General features: G+C 25.8%; 1 protein-coding gene across 1 annotated transcript in view; it reads left to right on the forward strand.

Moving 5' to 3' along the window:
- LOC119676871 (protein similar-like) overlaps nt 1-19,755 on the forward strand; it is a 37,387-nt gene that overhangs the window by 6,071 nt on the left and 11,561 nt on the right. The window contains exons 3-6 of the mRNA XM_038088130.1: nt 4,856-5,220; nt 5,484-6,336; nt 9,902-10,118; nt 10,206-10,812. Coding sequence (XP_037944058.1) covers nt 4,856-5,220; nt 5,484-6,336; nt 9,902-10,118; nt 10,206-10,812 — 2,042 coding nt within the window. The remainder of the gene's footprint in view (nt 1-4,855; nt 5,221-5,483; nt 6,337-9,901; nt 10,119-10,205; nt 10,813-19,755) is intronic.

A 19,755-nucleotide genomic window follows, 5' to 3' on the forward strand; every position in this document is an offset into this window, starting at 1 on the left:
TGAGCAGAAGTCAACAAAATACCGCACAAACTCTTAAAAATAGTAACCACAAGTTCTGTGGTTTGTCATCAGATACATTGCACACATATACATATATATATATATATTTATATATATATTTTCTCGTTTTTGTATTCTTTTTTTAGCAAACACGAGTCTTACGAAAAGGTTTTATTTTCAATTTATTAAAATGGAAATTATTTAATAATATTAACACATTTCATAATATACTTTCTGTGCAATTCATACAGTTTTTTCTCGTTTTTGTTGCAACAACTGACACCGGCTGATCGGCTGACCGGCCAGTAAAATAAAATAAACAATTTAAACGCGCCAATTGCTCTAGAATTTTTTAAAATTATAAAAAATGAAATAGAAATTTGTTTTTTGACAACAAAATCACAAAATCACAAAATAATTTAATTGCCTTATGTTTTATATTTTTCTGTTGTTGCCACCTTTATTGTATTTGTATTCCGTCGAAGAATAGAATTTTTATTTATAATTTTTGTTGTTGATTGTTTTTTTCAGTCCAATGATCCAGTTTTATAATTTTATTATTTTTAGTTAAATATAACTTTTGTGTTAGTTAATTATAAAAAACAAAAACAAAAATTAAAATTTATTTACTCAACACAAGAAATAAGTTATTTATTAATGAGAATTGAAAAAAAAAATTAGCTGTACTTAATTTTTATTAGCCTAGACTAGACTGCAATTATCATTATAAGACGTTAAATATGAAATAAAAAAAAGAAAAAAATTTAACATTTGATATGAAATATAACATGGAAGAAAAGTCATTAGAAGGAAAAAGTGCTAGCTAACTGCACTAAAAAATGTCCACATAAACAAATCAAAAACAAAATTCGGTTGTGGAAGCTTATAAAATTAAGAATGATCGACTGTTTTATTGAATATAGGTCCATACATTGAATAAAATACTGTATTATCTGTAGTGCTCCGTACACTATACTAAAGTATTTTATCATATTTAAGATCTATTTTTTATGAACGGATGACTATCCATTATTTTGCACAAACTGCTTTTTCAGTTGTTTTTAAAATTATATAATGAAAATGAAAATGAGAAAAATAAAAAATAAAATCTTTTTATTACTTTTGTATAGACTATGAAAGCAACTGGATAGCGATTGTTCGTTATGTACGACTTGTAAATAGTCGTCTATAATTATTTAGACTCTAAATTGAATTGCTGCTCCGTAATGACTATTTAAACGCTTTTATTTTTGCAAATAAAAAAACGCCGCTTTAATTACTAAAAATAAAAAAGCAGTTAGTCTGGAATTATGAAGTAATTGAAAAATTACAAAATTTAAATTGATTAAATTGATTAAGTAATATGTTCCGATACACATTTTATTCAATTCATATTCAACATGAATTCTGAGTGAATGAGAATTCTGACGATGTTGATGGAGAAAAGTGAAGTGAAGTAAAATGTGGCTTTATAAATTTGACTCTTTCATTTAGGACTGCTTAAACTACTTCATTGATAAGTATGTAAAATATAATGATGTGTATAGTACATAAAAGTGTTTTATATGTTATTGCTTAAAAATGCATCTCGTACGCCTACGTATGATTTAGCGATAAACAAATTTTAACGCAAAAAATATTTGAAACTCGTCAGTTAGAAAAAGTAACGCAAAGAATTTTATAAGAAAAAAAAATTCAATTAATTAAAATAATATAAAATGAATTTTTGTTGTTGTAGTTCACTACTGTTTGAAAAACTTCTTTATAAGAAAAAAATATGATAGTCAAAATATTTAGATACAAGATGAAAAGATGAAGAGCATGCATACGAAACTAATTTAAAGTGTGCAGATGTATGGTGACGTACTCCAAAATATATACAATATATATAAAGATAATATGCTTAAGACGAAAAAATTACTTAATTAAAAAAATAAGTATAATTAATAATTATCATTATTTATAAATTGTTCTATAATTTTGTCAATAATTTCTATTGAATTTTTTTCTCTCGAACTAATATTTAATCATACGCCATTTAGATGTGTTTACAAAAATGCTTTCAATTAATTTTATAGTAAATATATATGAAATGAGTAGCTAAGTTTACTAGTCGTAGTCAATAGAAAATTGAACTGTTAATCTTATTTAAATATTAGTTAGGCTTTACATATGTATTGAGCTTACATACTATGTATGTGCAACCTTCCAATAATGTTGTGTACTGGATAGTAAAAATAAAAAGCTAACTGCCTTAATTTTATTTATGCTTTAACAGTACAAATATATGGCAGTGACTTTGACACAATTAGTTTATGCGTTCTACATTCTCTTACGCACTGACGACGCATGCAACTCGTAGAATGCAATCACTACGGCTAATTATCTAGCAAAACTAACCTTGCACTTTTTAAAAAAATCAAGTGCAACTTATAATTTAGCCTTTCTAGTAATATATCTGAAAACAAATATATACTAATTTTCTTGATTATGGAAAAAAATTCGTTCAATTTCATTGTCTTTCATTGCATTCTTACTTGCTTGCTAATTATTTTGTTGAAATGAATTTTTAATATTGAGTATTTCTTATAGCATTTCCTCCTATGCACTTCACAAAATAATATATTATGTGTCAATAGTGTGGTTTGCTTGACTTATACAATAATGATTTCTTATATACTTAAGATATTTGAGCTTATGTACGAGTAAAGATATATTATTTTTCACACCATTTTGCCCTTGTCTATTTACAATAATTTCATTTCTATAAGAGCTGACTAAAGTGTGCACTTATTTGCTTGGAATTCATTATTGAGTACTTGAGTGAGGGTTTATTTTTTTTTTTTATTTTAATTAATATTCATTAAACAGTTTTCCCTATAAATATTTCATTTTTATGTACATATGAGTATATCCGATCTGTATCTGTGGTATCTCACTAAATCTGCAACCGCAGCACTAGGTATTTGATCATCATTATTTATATTATAAATTTTTTTTAATTTTAAATATATATGTATAATTTTTTCTAGTAATTATATAAACAGTATCATATGATTCGAAACTCAATGACGTGTAAATAAAATTATTATCAGATGTTTTTAATCGTTATGTATAGAGAAATTGATAAGAAGAAAAACGATCAGGAAATAGATCACATATTTTATTTTAGAAAAAAACATACTAATAATAACAATAATAATAAATAATACATTATAACATAACAAAAATAGAATAAACACTAAATTCTTTACTTTTAATAAAAATATTTAAGAAGTTATGCACTTTATTTAAGAAGTTATTTATTTATTTAGTGTTTATTATTGGTCTATATAATTTGTATTACCTTTAAGACTAATATTAATTATCAGGTTTTTAACATATAAAATATTAATTTTTTTTTTATCAGTTTATCAGATTTTTACAGAAATGTTTTTTTTAAGTACAGTTAGATAGCACTTTTTTCTTATTAATTTATCCATTGTTTTTAATTAATATTGTATATTTAGAAAATTTTCATATATACATAAAAATATCTATTAGAAGTAACCATTTTCAAAGTTTTACTTTTGCTATTAAGCAAAAGCATTCTTGGCTTTAGATCACTTATATTTTATATATAAAAATGTGTATTCAATGGAGCTATTTATTTATAAAATTTATATAATTTTTATATAAATATATAATATTAACTTACGGGTTTTATAATAAATTTTACATGTTCTACAAGAAATGAAATTAACATTTAGATTTCCACCCAAATTCAAATTATATATTTATATATGTATATATGTATATATGTTAGATGTCAGGTAAATATTGTACAAAACGTTTGGTTCGTGGAACTTAAACATTTATTACTCGCCTTCTATATGTATTTTTATGTTTAAAATTCACGTGCTGGGTTATTGGCCTGTCGCCTGTCCGTGTGCACTTATAAAATGTCAACCAACAGCAGCTGCAGTTTTATTTCCAACAATTTTAGTATATAGTAATATAAATTCTATATATAAATAATATTTTCTTCTGATGATGAGCTGATCTTGTGCTTCTCGTGCATATATATGTTATATGAATATTGTAGTTTATAAAATCTAAGAAACTTATCACTGTACTAAGAGTTTCATAGAAGTAATTAAAACAAAGTATTTAGTGCCGTGCCGTCCAGCTTTCAAATTATATACACTTGATTTCTTTTAAAATTTTCAATGTCAGTATTTTTTGTTTTTTTTTTTTTTTATCAAATTTTAAAAGCGAAAGTTTTGATGAAAATACCACCAATATAAAACTAATAAATCAACTAATTTAAGAAAACTTCAATTAGTTTCAATTGGTATCAGTCAATTGACGGAGATGAAGATGGAGACGAAGACGTTATTCCTACAATAAAATTAAAAGAAATTTAGCTAGTATAGGAAACAGTAGAATATTTTGGCGTCAAAAAAGTATGTAGATACAATTGCCTCAGCTGGCTGCCTGCCTGCCTGCTGTATCTGTATATGTGACATTTGAAAAGAAATACAAGCAAGGTGCCGCTTTGCAACAAAATATAGTAATTTAAGCAATTATTCACTTTTTACTACTTCAAATTAGACTTATATACACAATTTTTACAATATATATAAAGAAACACTTTCAATTATTGACATATGTAGTAAATAATTATTAATAAATCTATCGAATAAATTCTCACTCAAGCGTTGAAAAATAGATAAAATCTGTTTTTGATTATGACAGACCAACACCCATTTTTCGCTTAGAGATTTTAACACCTTTTATGACATTTTGTGTCTTTGAGTCATTTTTTGTGTATTTAACTAACATATTTTTTTTTCTGCATTATTCTAATTTGCAGTGCTTAAAGAAGAGCCTGATGATTTGCAACAGCTGGCGACATCGGGTGATGTAGATGCATGCATGCCGCTGGATGAAACCACTCCATTGCTAAGTGAAATGCTCGATGGCTTCATAAACTCATATCTGTCAGATGATATAAATTCATTGGACTCGACGACATCCTCGACGACGGAAAACACACAAGCAACAACAACTGGCACAATCTCAAGTATAACAGTACAGAATAGTAATAATAATAGCAATAACAGTAACAACGTAAGCAATAAAGGCACAGAGAATATTGATCCATTTATTAATTATCGTGAAGAATCCAATGATACAAATTGCTCACAGCATTTACTATCACCGAGTGTGACATCAAAGGTATGTAAACAATTGTGTAATTCATTTATAGAGCACAGTTTCATCACATAATGCATTTTATTGTTTTATGTTAATTAGACTAAAAGCAAAACAGCTACTTTTTCACTTTCATTTGCGCTATTTTAATTAATATAAGCATCTTAATGTTGCCTTTAAGAAGAAACAATGTTTTGAAACTGTGTACATATGTTTTTTTCTTCTTGTAAAATTTAAATTTTAACACTTTTCTAATACTATGCTTATTTTATTTTTATTCTTTTCAGAGTCCCGAAGCCAATAGCTTACCGTCATTATGCAGTCCAACTTCCCTCAGCCAGGAGGATGATTTCGCATTTATGACAATGAGCGGTGAAGATGAAATTGATTTGACTACTCGTGCGCCATATATTCCAATGGATGAACAAGACAATGTTCCACTACTCACTGATGATCTCATGTGGTGTAGTAACAATGCATTCACAGCAGACGATTTCAATATATATAAAGAAACTGATCCAATGCAGCAATTACATATGCAACAACAACAACAGCAGTGTGAAAGCAATCGTAACATTTTAGGCTACCAACAGCATGAACTAACCCAACAACATTTTTCCAATTCCCTTTGTTCATCACCGGCTTCAACTGTATCTTCGTTATCACCGTCACCGGTTAATCATCATCAGCATCAGCATCAGCAGCAACAACAGCAACAGCAACATGATGCCGTTTCAGTTTTTGGTACTGATTCCAGTGAATTAGCGGCATTGTTATGTGGTTCGGGTAATGGCACTCTATCTATATTAAGCAATAATTGTGGTAGTACTGACGATAATGATGGTACTAATATGAGTTGTAATATTGGCAGTAGTGGTGGTGGTGGTGGTGGTGCAATGAATAATACTCGTCTAACAATATCACCAACGCAAACACAACCACAAGCATTAACAACGATCAATGGAAATGTCAGCGATAATTTTAGACTACACGATATACAACAAGAATTATTACAGGAACAACGACAACAGTTGCTTGGTTTGAGTATTGATTGTAAAAAGGAAAAATATGAAAATACTCTAGCGCCCAGTTTATCTGATTCTATAGTGGATGCATTTGAAAATATTTATAGCAAAGATTGTAAGTATCACACTTTGATTGTGAAACTTGAAAAATGTCAGAGATAATTTGAGAAAATTCGTATAAAAACAGTCATAAATTAAAATTATTTATAACATTAATTATTAATTATAATATAATATTATTAAAATTTTATTATTTTATTTAAAAAATAATTGTTTTATATACAGTGTTACAAAACAGTAGTCATAGTTATTAATTAATTAGTTACTATAATTAGAATATGGTTAAGAAAAAATATATGTTCATTTATTATAATAAATTGAAATGACCAGCTGAAATACTTCAAAAAAAACAGTGATATTTCAATGTATTATAATAAGTCTCAATGTATTATTAAACTTATAAGTAATAAGTTTAATGTTTATTTTTAATTTTCCATTTTTATTAAAAAAGTTTGTTTAAATATTATTATTTAAATGATTTAATTAATTTAGGTAAGCTTACTAATATACATTTATAATCAGTTCTAAGTAGGTTTGTTTAATCTAAAAAAAATTTAACTTCTTTCATTCCAAGAGTTCTCATAGATTATAACATATTCTTTTTTGTTTAAATATTAATTGAGGACATCAATTTATAAACTAAACCCATAAATTGTAAAAACTTTTTTTTTATTAACATAGATGCTTAATTTTTAAATTCAAATTAATTTTTTTTTATTACTTTCAGGGACTTTGAGAAGTAGTTACATATATCTATCTTAACAGTTTTAGTTTTAGTTTTATTTAAAATGTTTTTTCAGGTTTTCTTAAAAAATTTTTTTTATATTCTTTTAAGTTTTCTAAGTTTAGCACTGATTGCATGCGTGAGTAAAGTGAAGGGATTTACTTTATAATTGATATGAATTCGATTTATGACTTAATTACTTCAGTCAATTATATTTCTATTTTAGTATTAATTTAGTAATTGTTTAAATCTTTTTTATTAAAAGAATTCAAATCATTCCTAATACTAAGAATATATTACAAAAATTATTAATTTAACATCAGTTCAAGAATTTTTTAACCTTCTACTGTCAATTGGAAATATTTTAAGTTCTCAGTGTGCCGCAATTAGTCGCTTTAAATATCACTTCACACATTTCAACGTTCGAACATTATCTCCAGCTAATAAAATATTGTAATATAGACTAATACATATTCCACAATCTGTGTAGATAAATACAAGCAGAGTGTTGTGCAGTTATGTTTGAAATATTTGTCACCAAATAGGCCTCATTTTTTAATATATTTGTATTCTTAATATTTTTCGATTTTTTTTTTTTTCTAAAAATAAAAAATAAAATATTCAACAGAATACATTTTTTCTAAAATATTTTCAACCAAAACGATCATTTATTATATTTTTCGTGCTATGCTTGCCTCCAGATTGATATACATTTGAAAGCTAATCATAGTGGGGGCAGGTAGAGAATTCCGTTTGACAATATATTTTCGTCCCCGAAACACTTTTACCCTTGTATTTTTATATATTTTTTCAAATATGTTTTTAACGAGAATAAAACTAGAAAAAAAAAATTATAATAAATAATTAAACTTAATTACAATTTAATTTTTTTCGTATTCAACTTGAATTAATTATGCTTTAAGCACATACCTTGCATGTGAATGGGGCGGGACGGTGTCTGCTTGTTATGAAATTGAAACCTCGTGACTTTTAACCATGGGAGGCGTTGAATTTGATGAACTTAGTATTGGTAGAACGAATTTTTTCCCCAATGGAAAATTGACATGTTTGGCAATGTATACTTGTGCCTTTGTGCCTTGTGTGGCACGTGAAATTGACAGTTTAGATTACTTTTTAAGTTGACAGAAGCGTGTTGCAGTCTCCAAATTCAAGTAAAAAAATAGAAAGAAAGAAAAATAAATATTTTGAATTTATATTTAAAAAACTTTGTATATTTTTAAAATCTTTAAAAAATATGAAATAATAAATAATTAATCAGGATTTGTGATGACCAAAATTAATAACTAAAACAAATAGATTATTAACACATATTTTAGTAAAAACAATGTTTAAAAATATGAGAATTTTAAAAATATATATAGTTTTATTGTATATATTACAAATAAATTTTTTGAAATAAATTCTATATACTGATGACCAAGAACACTAACCTAAAATATAAGTATAACTTATATCTTGACCATCTTTCGTTATTTTTTGATAATGTATACTTTGAATTTAATAAACTATTACTACTCCTGATAATCGCCACAAGTGGTGTGTAGTATAGATGATTGAATCCTTCGTTTGGATTAGTGTAACATCTATTCTTTGAATTAATACCTTGAAAATGACCCTAAATTATGCAAATATTCTAAAGAAAGTTCTTGTTTCTATTGAACCTATTTCGATTATGTATTTGATAATGTTTAATATTATGTATCTTAAATTATTGACAAGTATTTATGAAAATGTGATGTCGGATATAGATACACTTGCATTCCATATTATAATAAGCCAGAGTAAACAGAACCTTTAGTGATTTTATTATACTTATTTATAAGTATTAAAGTAATTTTTACTCTAGTTATATTATTTTATATCGGATCATAATGTCTCATGATGAACTACTTATAAGAATTTATACAGTATCTTACATTAAAACCTGTACAGATGCTACAATTCTATGTATATTATAATATAACTGAGTCAACGTATAGTAAGTATGTATATTGAATTTGTTGATATGTATATGATTCTTTTAATTATTAATGACTTAACTATTTTTAAATTTAAATTAAAATTTAAATTTGTTAACTTTATTACTTATGTTTTTCTTTATGAAATATGTAAAAGAACAATTTTTATAAAATCAAAATTTCTCTTCACATATTATAATATATAATATTTCAGAATATTATAATATTTGTTCTATACAGACTTTAAAATAAAAACTAGAAATAAATAAATAAAAAATAAAAATAATAGTGATAAATATGTTAAATGTATGTTGTCACACCGAACAGATCATTAATAATATATATAAAAAAGAATCATTGAACATATTTCTTCGAAATTTGTTGGATGTGTATGTATATAGAATATTTATATATATAGACAAAATATTGGTGTATATATTAAGATAATTTAGTAAATTATATCGTTCCTCTATATAAAATACTTCTGCTAAATATTTTCTCAGTCAATGTCAGGGGCAAAATAAAATTTATGCTAATTTTAATGACATTAACAGAAAGAATTTTGGCAACTTTTCTGTTTTTTTCTTAAGTAATTTTATTAAATTAAGTGGGATTAACTAAAGTGATAAAGGAATATATTTGTTTTTTTACAGAAAAACCATAATTACCTCATGAAGCATTATGTATGATATTATGTATGAATATAAAGTTTACATAAAAAAAAGAAATACGAATTTTCTCATTTTAAAATTGACATTTTTTTTATTAAGTCGATTGGAAAATCTTGAAGCTGTTTTAATTATTTTTTAATGAACTATTATTTCATTAAGTTCTTTAAGCAGCATTAACATTTTAATCTGATTAACTTTTTGATTACACATATAATTTTTTTTTAATATTGTACTTTTAATCGTCAGCTACAAATCTTGATTGTTGGAATGAATTGCTACAAATCAACGTTAATGATCCGACGTCAAATGCATCATCAGCCACATGTTCGCCTGTGCAACATCAACACTTAGAAAATGTTTTAAATACGCAAGATTGCAAACCACTCTTGCACCAGCAACAACAAAATATTATACTAAATACAGTGCCATTGATAACAATCCAAAGTAATAAAAATATATTTCTGCAACAACTACAACAACAGCAGCAGCAGCAACAGCAACAACAAAACGATAGCATTATAAATGAATTAACTGCTGTTGGTGGTAACAGTAACAATACTAGCAGCACTGATAAAATGTTAATTAATGATGAGTTATTGGCAATCAATCGGAGTAGTAGTAAAATATCAACAATAACACTTTTGAATAGTGCACCAAGAAGACCAATGACAACAACAGCAACAATACGTGTTGTGGATAATAAACTGCAGCAACATGCTCAGCAATTGCAACAGCAACTGCAAAGAGCACAGGCTGCGAACAAAACTACAATAATACAAACGATCACACCGCAATTACCACAACAACAACAACAGCAGCAGCAGCAGCCACAGCAGCATGGCAATAAGCGGCATTTAACAAGTGCAATAGCTACAGCTCAAATAGAAACTAAACGTTTGAGAAGCGGTAATGCTAATAGTGCAAATACAACAATAATTGATTTGCAGGCAACACCACAGCTGCTGCAGCAATTAATGACACCAACACAGCACACGGTTACAATAAAGGAGCAACAAAAGCAGCAACAGCAGCAACAACAAACACAACGTAGCAAAAATGCTACACAACGTTGGTCCGGCAATGTAGGTGATTCGAAGCCTACGACAACTGCCATAGTCCAACAGCAACAATCGAATTCTGTACTGAAGAATCTATTGGTTAGTGGGTGCGATGTAGTCGCTGGCTATAGTATAGTGTCAATGCGACCCAAAAGGCTCGCAAAGGCATAATCATGTTTATTCAGGAAGTGCAACGCAAATGTGCAGCATTTCCTGAACAGCGTTGATGTGCACTGAGCCCACAGCAATAACGAAAAAAAAATATAGATCAAAAGTGCTGTGCATATTAACGCTGAGTTTTTAGCTCTAACATTTGAAACCCGCCTCTCATTACTATTAAATGTACAAAAATCAACTTTGTAAATTTTTGAATTCAATTAATCGCCCGCGACCCCACACGATGTTCTCCCCTCACTCATGTTTTATTAATAATAATGGCCAAAAAAATGTTTGGTTTGGGCTATGATTGGTTAAATGACTAGCGATATTCGCAAATTTAATTTAAAATTAATTATAATAATTGCAATCAAACAAATCAATTACTTTGTTGTTATTGAGAAAGTTTTGCAATTTTTTGGGGTGCTCACAGTGAGCACGAAAGCATAAAACGTAAAATATAGTAGTCTGTAATATATAATTTATAATCTATTATCTATAAGGTGTAATCTGTAAAGAAACACTTTTACATTTTGTAAATGGATCGATTTTATTTATTATCTAATTTGGTTACTTTAAAAATTACTTATATTATAATTATACTTATTAGCGAACGTAAGCAAAGTAATAATTAAATACATAGCGTTGTAGGTTAGGTTAAATCTTAAACTCAAAAGCACACATTTGTGTAATTTTAATGACCCTGTATAGTAGTAATTAGACTTAAAGTAGATCTTTACATGATTTTTATTTTAAAATTTTTTTATTTTTTTTAATATGTTTTTCATTGTTTTTGTTGTTATATTTGTTTCAGTTTTAAATAAGAATTGTTAATTATTAAATAGAGTTATAAGCTTAATACAGATAATAAACAGTTAACTAATTAAATGAATTTGAAAACACTTAAGAAAGATCACGCAATTGATCGGTATTTCGAGGTAAAGATTCTGTTAACCTAACCGGCAACTAAATCTCCCTCCTAGAAATGCATCGATTGGTGTTTGCGCATGCGGTTTTGCAATATTGTTTTTAATTTAAGTTAATTTATCGATAATAATTAAAAAAATATTGAAAAAGATTATAAACTTTTTGTGTGGATTGAACAAATATGGTGACTTTATTTTTTACTGTGATAGAATTTTCCTTTTATTTTAATTTTGTTAAATTAATATGTACATACAAAAACATAAACAAACATAAAAAGCAAAAACAAAAACAAAAACAAAGAAATCTAAATTGAAAGACAAATGAATTGTAGTTGTATGATGGAGTAAGGTAAAATAAAAAGAATAGCGAAATGCAAAAAGCAAAAAGCAATAGTTAATTGCTGAATATAGTTGTTAAATTTGTTTTAAAAGCAAGCAAATATTTAACTAGTTAAAATTAGTTAAAATGACTGTTTTAATGTATGCAGTAAGCATAAGCAAAAGGGATATAAAATATATTTTAGGCATAAGAAGAGGGCAGGAAACGGCAAAGGAAACTATAGCATAAAGACTATTGCGCAGCTGCAAGTAAGCGGTCAAACCATGGATCTAGTCTTACGCGCCATGTGTTACTTCCTGGGAAGCGAACTGAACACTTAGATACACAATGTAATAATCCTATTGATAGCTAATACCAAACCGAATCCTTATTTGTGTTTCGAATTGGACTGATTTTTTGTTTAATTAATAGTTTGTTTGGTTTTGAAATTCATTTTTAATGTTGAAATTCAGTAAAAATTGAAAAGCAATGTAAATTCTAATAAAATTCAATTTGAGACATTTGAATAAAATTATTATATTATTTAAAAACAAAAAATTACAAAAATTCGAGCGCTGATGGTACAAAAATTTTTTATATAAGCTAGCAAAAATGGATATAAAACTCTTATATATATATATAAAATAATAAAATAAATAAAATATTAGTACGTAGTATAAAAAACCCAACTCATATTTAAGCAAAAAGTTTTATAAAAAACTTTGGAGATATTTTCTTTTTTTTTGTTTTTTTTGCCGTTCGTATGACATTAAAATCAATAGAAAAAAATTTGTGAACAAAACTGAAGCTTTAAGTAAAATACGAATGCATATATAGTTTAAATATTATATATGCATTTAAGACTACAATATATGGAAATGTATTCCAAATAAATTTTGTGTTGAGATTAATTAATTATGTTTTTCATTTAATTTGTTTTTTTGTCTTAATTTTTTTTTTGATTTGTGTAATATTTTTTATAAAAATTTATTTTGTATTAATGTTTTGATTTTGTTTTATTTAATGGTTTTTTTATAATTCTAGTTATGAAGTTAAGTTTTAAGCAGTAGTAAATAGTTTTAAAAAATTATGCGATAAAATATTTGAAATACTTTAAAGGTATGAAAAAAATAAAAATAAATGAAAATATATATAAATACAAAAAATAGGGCATTCTGTAGTTTTATTTTGATTTGAAATTAATTTTTTTTTTATTTTAATACCCTTTTATGTTACATTTGGGTTATATTGTAATTACAAAATAATATTATTCAAACTAAATAATAAAACTAAATCTTAAAACACATTACCTAACTCACAAAAATCGAAATTTATTATAATTAATAAATTTTAGTGTCCAAAGTTAAACCAAATTTAAATGCATATGTGCATTTTCTTCATATTATTTTTGATGATCAATGTTTCTATTACCGACGATTATCATATTACATAAATATATATTGATACTATATAAAGGATATTTAATTAGATCATTTTTTTATTTTAAATTATTTCATATTGTTAAAATATATATTATTACATATGTTCTGTTTTGTCATGTTTTGTGTTTTAAAATTTAATTTAAAAAAAATTTATTTTTTTATTTTAATGTTAGTTCTTCTTCTAATTCAACCACATTTATTTAAATCTGAATTCTAAGTTTATTATTTATTTCATTACTACTTTTTTAGATAAAGAATTTAGCTGCCCTTATTATAATCACCATTGGTCAGTATCACTATCTAAGTTCTTCCTGAGTATATTGCAACAGTGCATGTAGTGTGAGGACGGCCAGTTGTACGATGTCGTTGAGGGTTCTATTAAAAGTATAATTTAGTGATGTTTCAAATTACGTTTCAAAACTATCTCAGCTACCCTTATTTAGGCTTTTCATGTGAAAACAGTATGAAAACCAATACTCTCAGTAGTCGTATAATTTATTCATTAATATTGTATGACTATTTTAAATAATTTCATTGTTTAGTTGTTCACTAGTTTTTAAACAATTGAAGAAGTCTCTACTTCTTAAGTTCAAAGTATTTCTCAATCATCTTAATTATTCATTGTTATATATTTCCTATATGGAATTCTATTGCATGCCACAACGACGTAAAATAATGTACAAAAATTAATGTACGTAACTTTTTACTGCTTTATTAAAAAAAACTGAAGGAAGCACATAATATATTTACGTCCATTAATGTCAAACATGCATTTATTCATCACAGAGACTACTTTTACCAACACAAAAATGTTGCTTATTAAATAAAAACAAATAACACAGCTGTTAAAGTCAGCTGTTATGTGTATCTCATCTGTTAACTTGAAAAATTAATAAGTATTACAAACAGGACTCTGTTAACCTAAACAAATGTAATTTTTTCTTTCTTTAACTTAACAGAAGTATGTTATGTTTAGTTAGTTGAGTTCATATCCATATTCTCTCATTATTTTGCGTAACGTTTTCAAACACAATTCATTGTATGTGTGTATTTTGTCGTCCTTAAGCAAAAATGTGTTTACACATATACAACAACAATTTCCAAATGCCAACTGCCTACTGCTGGTGCCCTACATAAAAAACTAAAAACAAAAAAGAAATAAAAAAGAAAGAAAAGCTTCTTACACAAACAACAAAATGATCATATAAACTGTTTGGTTAAACAGTAAGTTTGTATTGATTTTTTTATTGTGCTTCTTTGTTTGTGTAAATTTTTGTATGAACATTTCAAATTTTTTACATATAAACCATGAAGAGACATTTATGCCTAGTGGCACATAAAATAAGTTGCGTATACGTCATGTTGTGCTTTTTCATGTGTTCTGAAAATTTTTTCTAATATTTTCTCTTTGCTATTGACAACTGATTGTCTGTCTGTCTGTCTGTCTGTCTGTTTGTCGTGCATTCTGTTTGTTGTTCGTTTGTTAGAAGGTGGGTGTGAATATTTTATATTATTTGTTACACACTTCCATTGAAGTGGTCTTCTTCTTTTTATAATCTGTTTCATATTTATTAACAGTTTGCTTTAATTTTGTTTTTAGTTTAAATGAATGTGTTTTTCTACTTTCAATAATTCAAAATATTTTCTGAACCTTCTTCTATTAGATGATAAATTGCAAATTTTTTCTTTTACGATTTCATATTTTTTAATCTATTTAAATATTGTTTAATTATAATTTATAAACATTTCCGTGACTTCAAACAAAAAATAATTTTTACAAAATTAAGTCATAAGGTTTCAAATAACCTTAATTTGTAATATTACACTTACATTATTTTAGAGATATTTAAAAAAAATATGAATTCCTTAAAAAGTAATTTCTGAATGTCAGGTAACTTATTTGAGTAATGTATACCTCATTTAAAAAATCTGTGTTACAAACTTTCTGAAATTTAAGGTGAAACGGACGCTGATATGCATATACAAGTGTATTCAGCCTCCTATCCGGCACATTTTGAGTACCTTTTCCCTAATAATATTTTCCTTTATATACTTATGTTTTATGTAATTTGTTTCTGTAAACTGCCTGCAATTTGAAAACACATCAAAATAAATGACAATAAATTGTTGACTCTTTTTTAAATTACAGTATTATAATTTATTTATTTTACAAACAGAAAAAAACACAAAGACAACATTCTACCTCAAATTAACAAAATATTAACAAAAGTTATGTGTATAAAAGACTACCTCAATTAGTTATGAAAAAGTAAATATTATAAAAATAAATATGATAAATGATTTATATTCAATAGATAATCATTTTAGTATTTCAAGATTTGCAATATTCAACAAAAATTAAACACAAAACCAATGCAATTGTTCTGCATTAATTATATATAATATATACAACATACGACAGAACAAGAACATAATATGAAGATAAATTTGTTAATATTTTTAATACTAAGAGCTTTTAAGTATTCAAGTTTAGCTATTAACATGTACAGTTAGCGAGCTAGGTATATGATAAGCTCCATTATATTTTATAAATATGTGAAATAATAGTCAACTACGTAGAATTATAAAAATTCTCAAAAAAAAGAATTTAATTTTAATATATTTTTAATTTATCACTATTAATTTTTTTTTTTATTTAAACTTTAGTGTAGAAATTTCCTTATAATTTATTAATTTGATTTCTATGTTTCAAATATTTGAATTACTTTCATAAGAATTTAGTGTAGAAGCTTTCCTTATAGTTTATTTGTTTTCTATTTTTTGTTTTTTGGAGCTATTTTTAAAGATAAGCTAGTATAATATTGGTTTAGCATTCAAAAGCAATCTAAGCAGTTATAAATCTTAGTATACAATTTAGTAAATATATAAGTGTATAAAATGAAATATAAACTATTAGAGAAAACCCTAATTTTAGATGTAGGAACCACTCGTATTTCAACGATAATCATTTAGGAGGCAAGTACTGTTAAAGAATTCTCTAAAATTTATAAAAGTAAATCTAACAGTAAAATAAATAATAATAAACAAAAAGACTGTGAGCAGAAAACTCTAAAAATTATTGTATATAATGAAAACAATTAAAGCGAAAGCAAACACCACAGAAGATACAACTTGTATTATTAAATAAATATATATATATAAATAAATAAATTTATATGCTACAGAAAGCATATAAGTTAGCAAGTAACATTTAATAGTATATGCAATAAATACCAAATACCAAATAATTATTAAAATAAATATTATATAATAGTATCTAGCAGTAGAAGAATAAAAGTATATGGTTATTTAAATAATGTTAGGTGCATTACAAATGTATCAAGTTAATAAAATATAATTTTATAGTACATAAAAGAAATTTTAGTAAAATAAAAAAAAAATAATAATATGAATTACTCAATGTGGCTTTAATAACGAATAATATTCCTATGTCAAATTTAAATTTTAGCATATTTTAGTATAATATTATAATAATACACATATAATATATATATGTATATGTATATATAAACGAGCATTTATGAATTGAAGTTATATACAAATATAAACGTATATAATACAAATACTAAAGTACACAAAATATACACCGCAGAATACCTCAACAACAGTATTACCATGAAATATTTAAGTAATGGTAATATTTTTAAGTAAATATTATATATTATAATATTGCATATGTATGTATATTAATAAATATATATAATATATATTTACGATATCATAAAAATATATACATACATACATAACGATATATTGTGCTTTTATAGTTTAATATTAAACCCCGCCCACAATTTAGTAAATGTAAATGTCGTAAAAACTTTTCAACTACCTCTTGATGTCGTCAAATCGTCATATTGTCATATTGTCAAATTGTCAAATTGTCAAATTGTCAAATTGTCAAATTGTCAAATCGTCGAATTACTAATTAAATAATAAATTTTTATATAAGCAAATACGCAATAAAATGCAAATGAAACCACATAATATAGTATGAAATTACTCGCATAATAAATAATAAATTTGAATAAATATGGTATAGTTTGAGATAAATGTCGTGTCATTTTTATAGTATACATTTTTTAAATACAATATATATGAGTAAATGCAAATAATCTAATTAATTACTTGTAGGCCAAACATAGACAAATTTTAAATTGAAACAAAATATACCTCAAAAAGCAGTTCGAATCAACAAATGTAACAAATGTGTAACTTGAAGATACAAATACAAATGAAATCATTAGCAAAAATTTTTATACAGTTTTAATATATGTATGTAGATATATAGCATTACATAGATAACATACATACATACATACATATATACATACATATATCGAAAGAGTTTTTATAGTCATCAAAATAATTTATTTATATAGATATACAATTACATTTGTACAAGTTTAGATACAATAATCACCAATGTAAACATATCCGTTTATTGTAATTTCAGCAGAAAATAAAGCAAACATGCGTTTTTACATGAAAATATATATGAAAATACCAAGAGTAAGGACGAAGGATAATAGCATTGACTTTACAGTGAGTGCTTAACTCAAAACAACTGAAATGTTATGCTTCCTTTTTGAGTTTTTATTCCATTCCATTTCATTTTTACGATTTTACGATTTACGTATCATTTTGTGCAATAATAAAATTTTAATTTTATTTAAAGGATATGGCCTTTATGATTAATGACAGGATAAAATTTGAAGTAATGTTGCTCAGATTTCAGTACGTGCCACGTGCTATCTGTTATTAATACAATTGTCATATTTTCATATTTGTGGAAAATATGGAAAATATTAGCATTAATAAATATGTTTTTTATTTTGTTAAATATATAATTTTTGCTTTGTAATTATTGATATTAATAATAATCTGCTGCTCGAATTATCGTTTCCAATATTAGGTTAAAGTAGTCACACGACAAGGAGTCACCACCCTGTCTGAAATTTCGTTTGGTATCAAACGGCTCGGAGAGGTTCTTCCCGATTCTAACCGCCACGAGCTGGTGGTGTTGCTCAACCTCACTTTACATAGCCGTATAAGTTTTACTGGGATACCGAACTCAGGCATAACGGCATAGACAGTGCTTCTAATCGTAGTGTCAAAAGCAGTTTTCAAATCGACAAATAGGTGTTGTGTGTCGATTTGTTTTCTCGAGTCTTCTCCATGATTTGACGCACTGCGAATATGTGATTTAGGGTGAATTTGCCAGGTCTGAAGCCACATTGATAAGGTCCAATCAGTTGGTTAACGATTGGCTTCAATCTTTCACATAATACGTTTGACAGAACCTTAAGTAACTAAGTGATAATATAAGATAAAGAAATTTATGTAGAAAGTATATATATACCATACACTTTAAAATAACTTCCGCTTTTGAAACAAATATTTCAATTAATAACAAATAAAGACAATCAAAATTCTGAGATTTAATAATTTTAGTTAGCTCGCTTACTTTCTTAACTTTATCTCTCAGAGTCTTTCATCTAAAACTATTGTTATTCTTTTTTAGATTTTCGTTCCTTGTATAACTTATTTACTCTTCAAAATTTTCACTGCAATGGGTCACAAGATCTTAATGGATTTCAACTATCCTAGTATTTGGGTCTAGATTCTTTTCTTTTACTAGTCAGAAAACTTTTACTAGGAACCAAACAATACTTAATCATGTTCACCCAAATAGGTTGATTACTTTTTAAGTCTAAATTAATTTAAACATTTATTAATAATTGACTTTGTAACAAGTTATGCTCTTGACATCTACTTAAGACTTAACACGCATATAAAGGATAATAAATATGTCCTTTATTTACATTATTTATAAGCAATGTTTATTGAGAAATCAATCCAACAGCTTCGTTTGGTTTTTATCCTATAGCCAAACAAGTTTTTGGGAATGGCGTTAAGTTTTTCGGTTCACGGTTTACCTTCCACTAATACAATTTTCTTTGGTCAACAGAAAAAATTTAATTAAATTAATTAAAATAAATATAAATTCTGTAACATTGTAAATTACATTTAAATCGTCTTTCTCATAATATTAATAAAAAATTACAATCTGAGCTATGCATTGCCAAAATTTTGTTTATTTGGTAGCCAATGTTTTTGGCAACATTGATATGCCATGTCAACTGAACTTATCCTGGGCGTTTCCATAATTTGTCAACTT

The sequence above is a fragment of the Teleopsis dalmanni genome, chromosome 2 (assembly GCF_002237135.1).
Source record: "Teleopsis dalmanni isolate 2A chromosome 2, ASM223713v2, whole genome shotgun sequence".
Classification (NCBI taxonomy): Eukaryota; Metazoa; Arthropoda; class Insecta; order Diptera; family Diopsidae; genus Teleopsis; species Teleopsis dalmanni.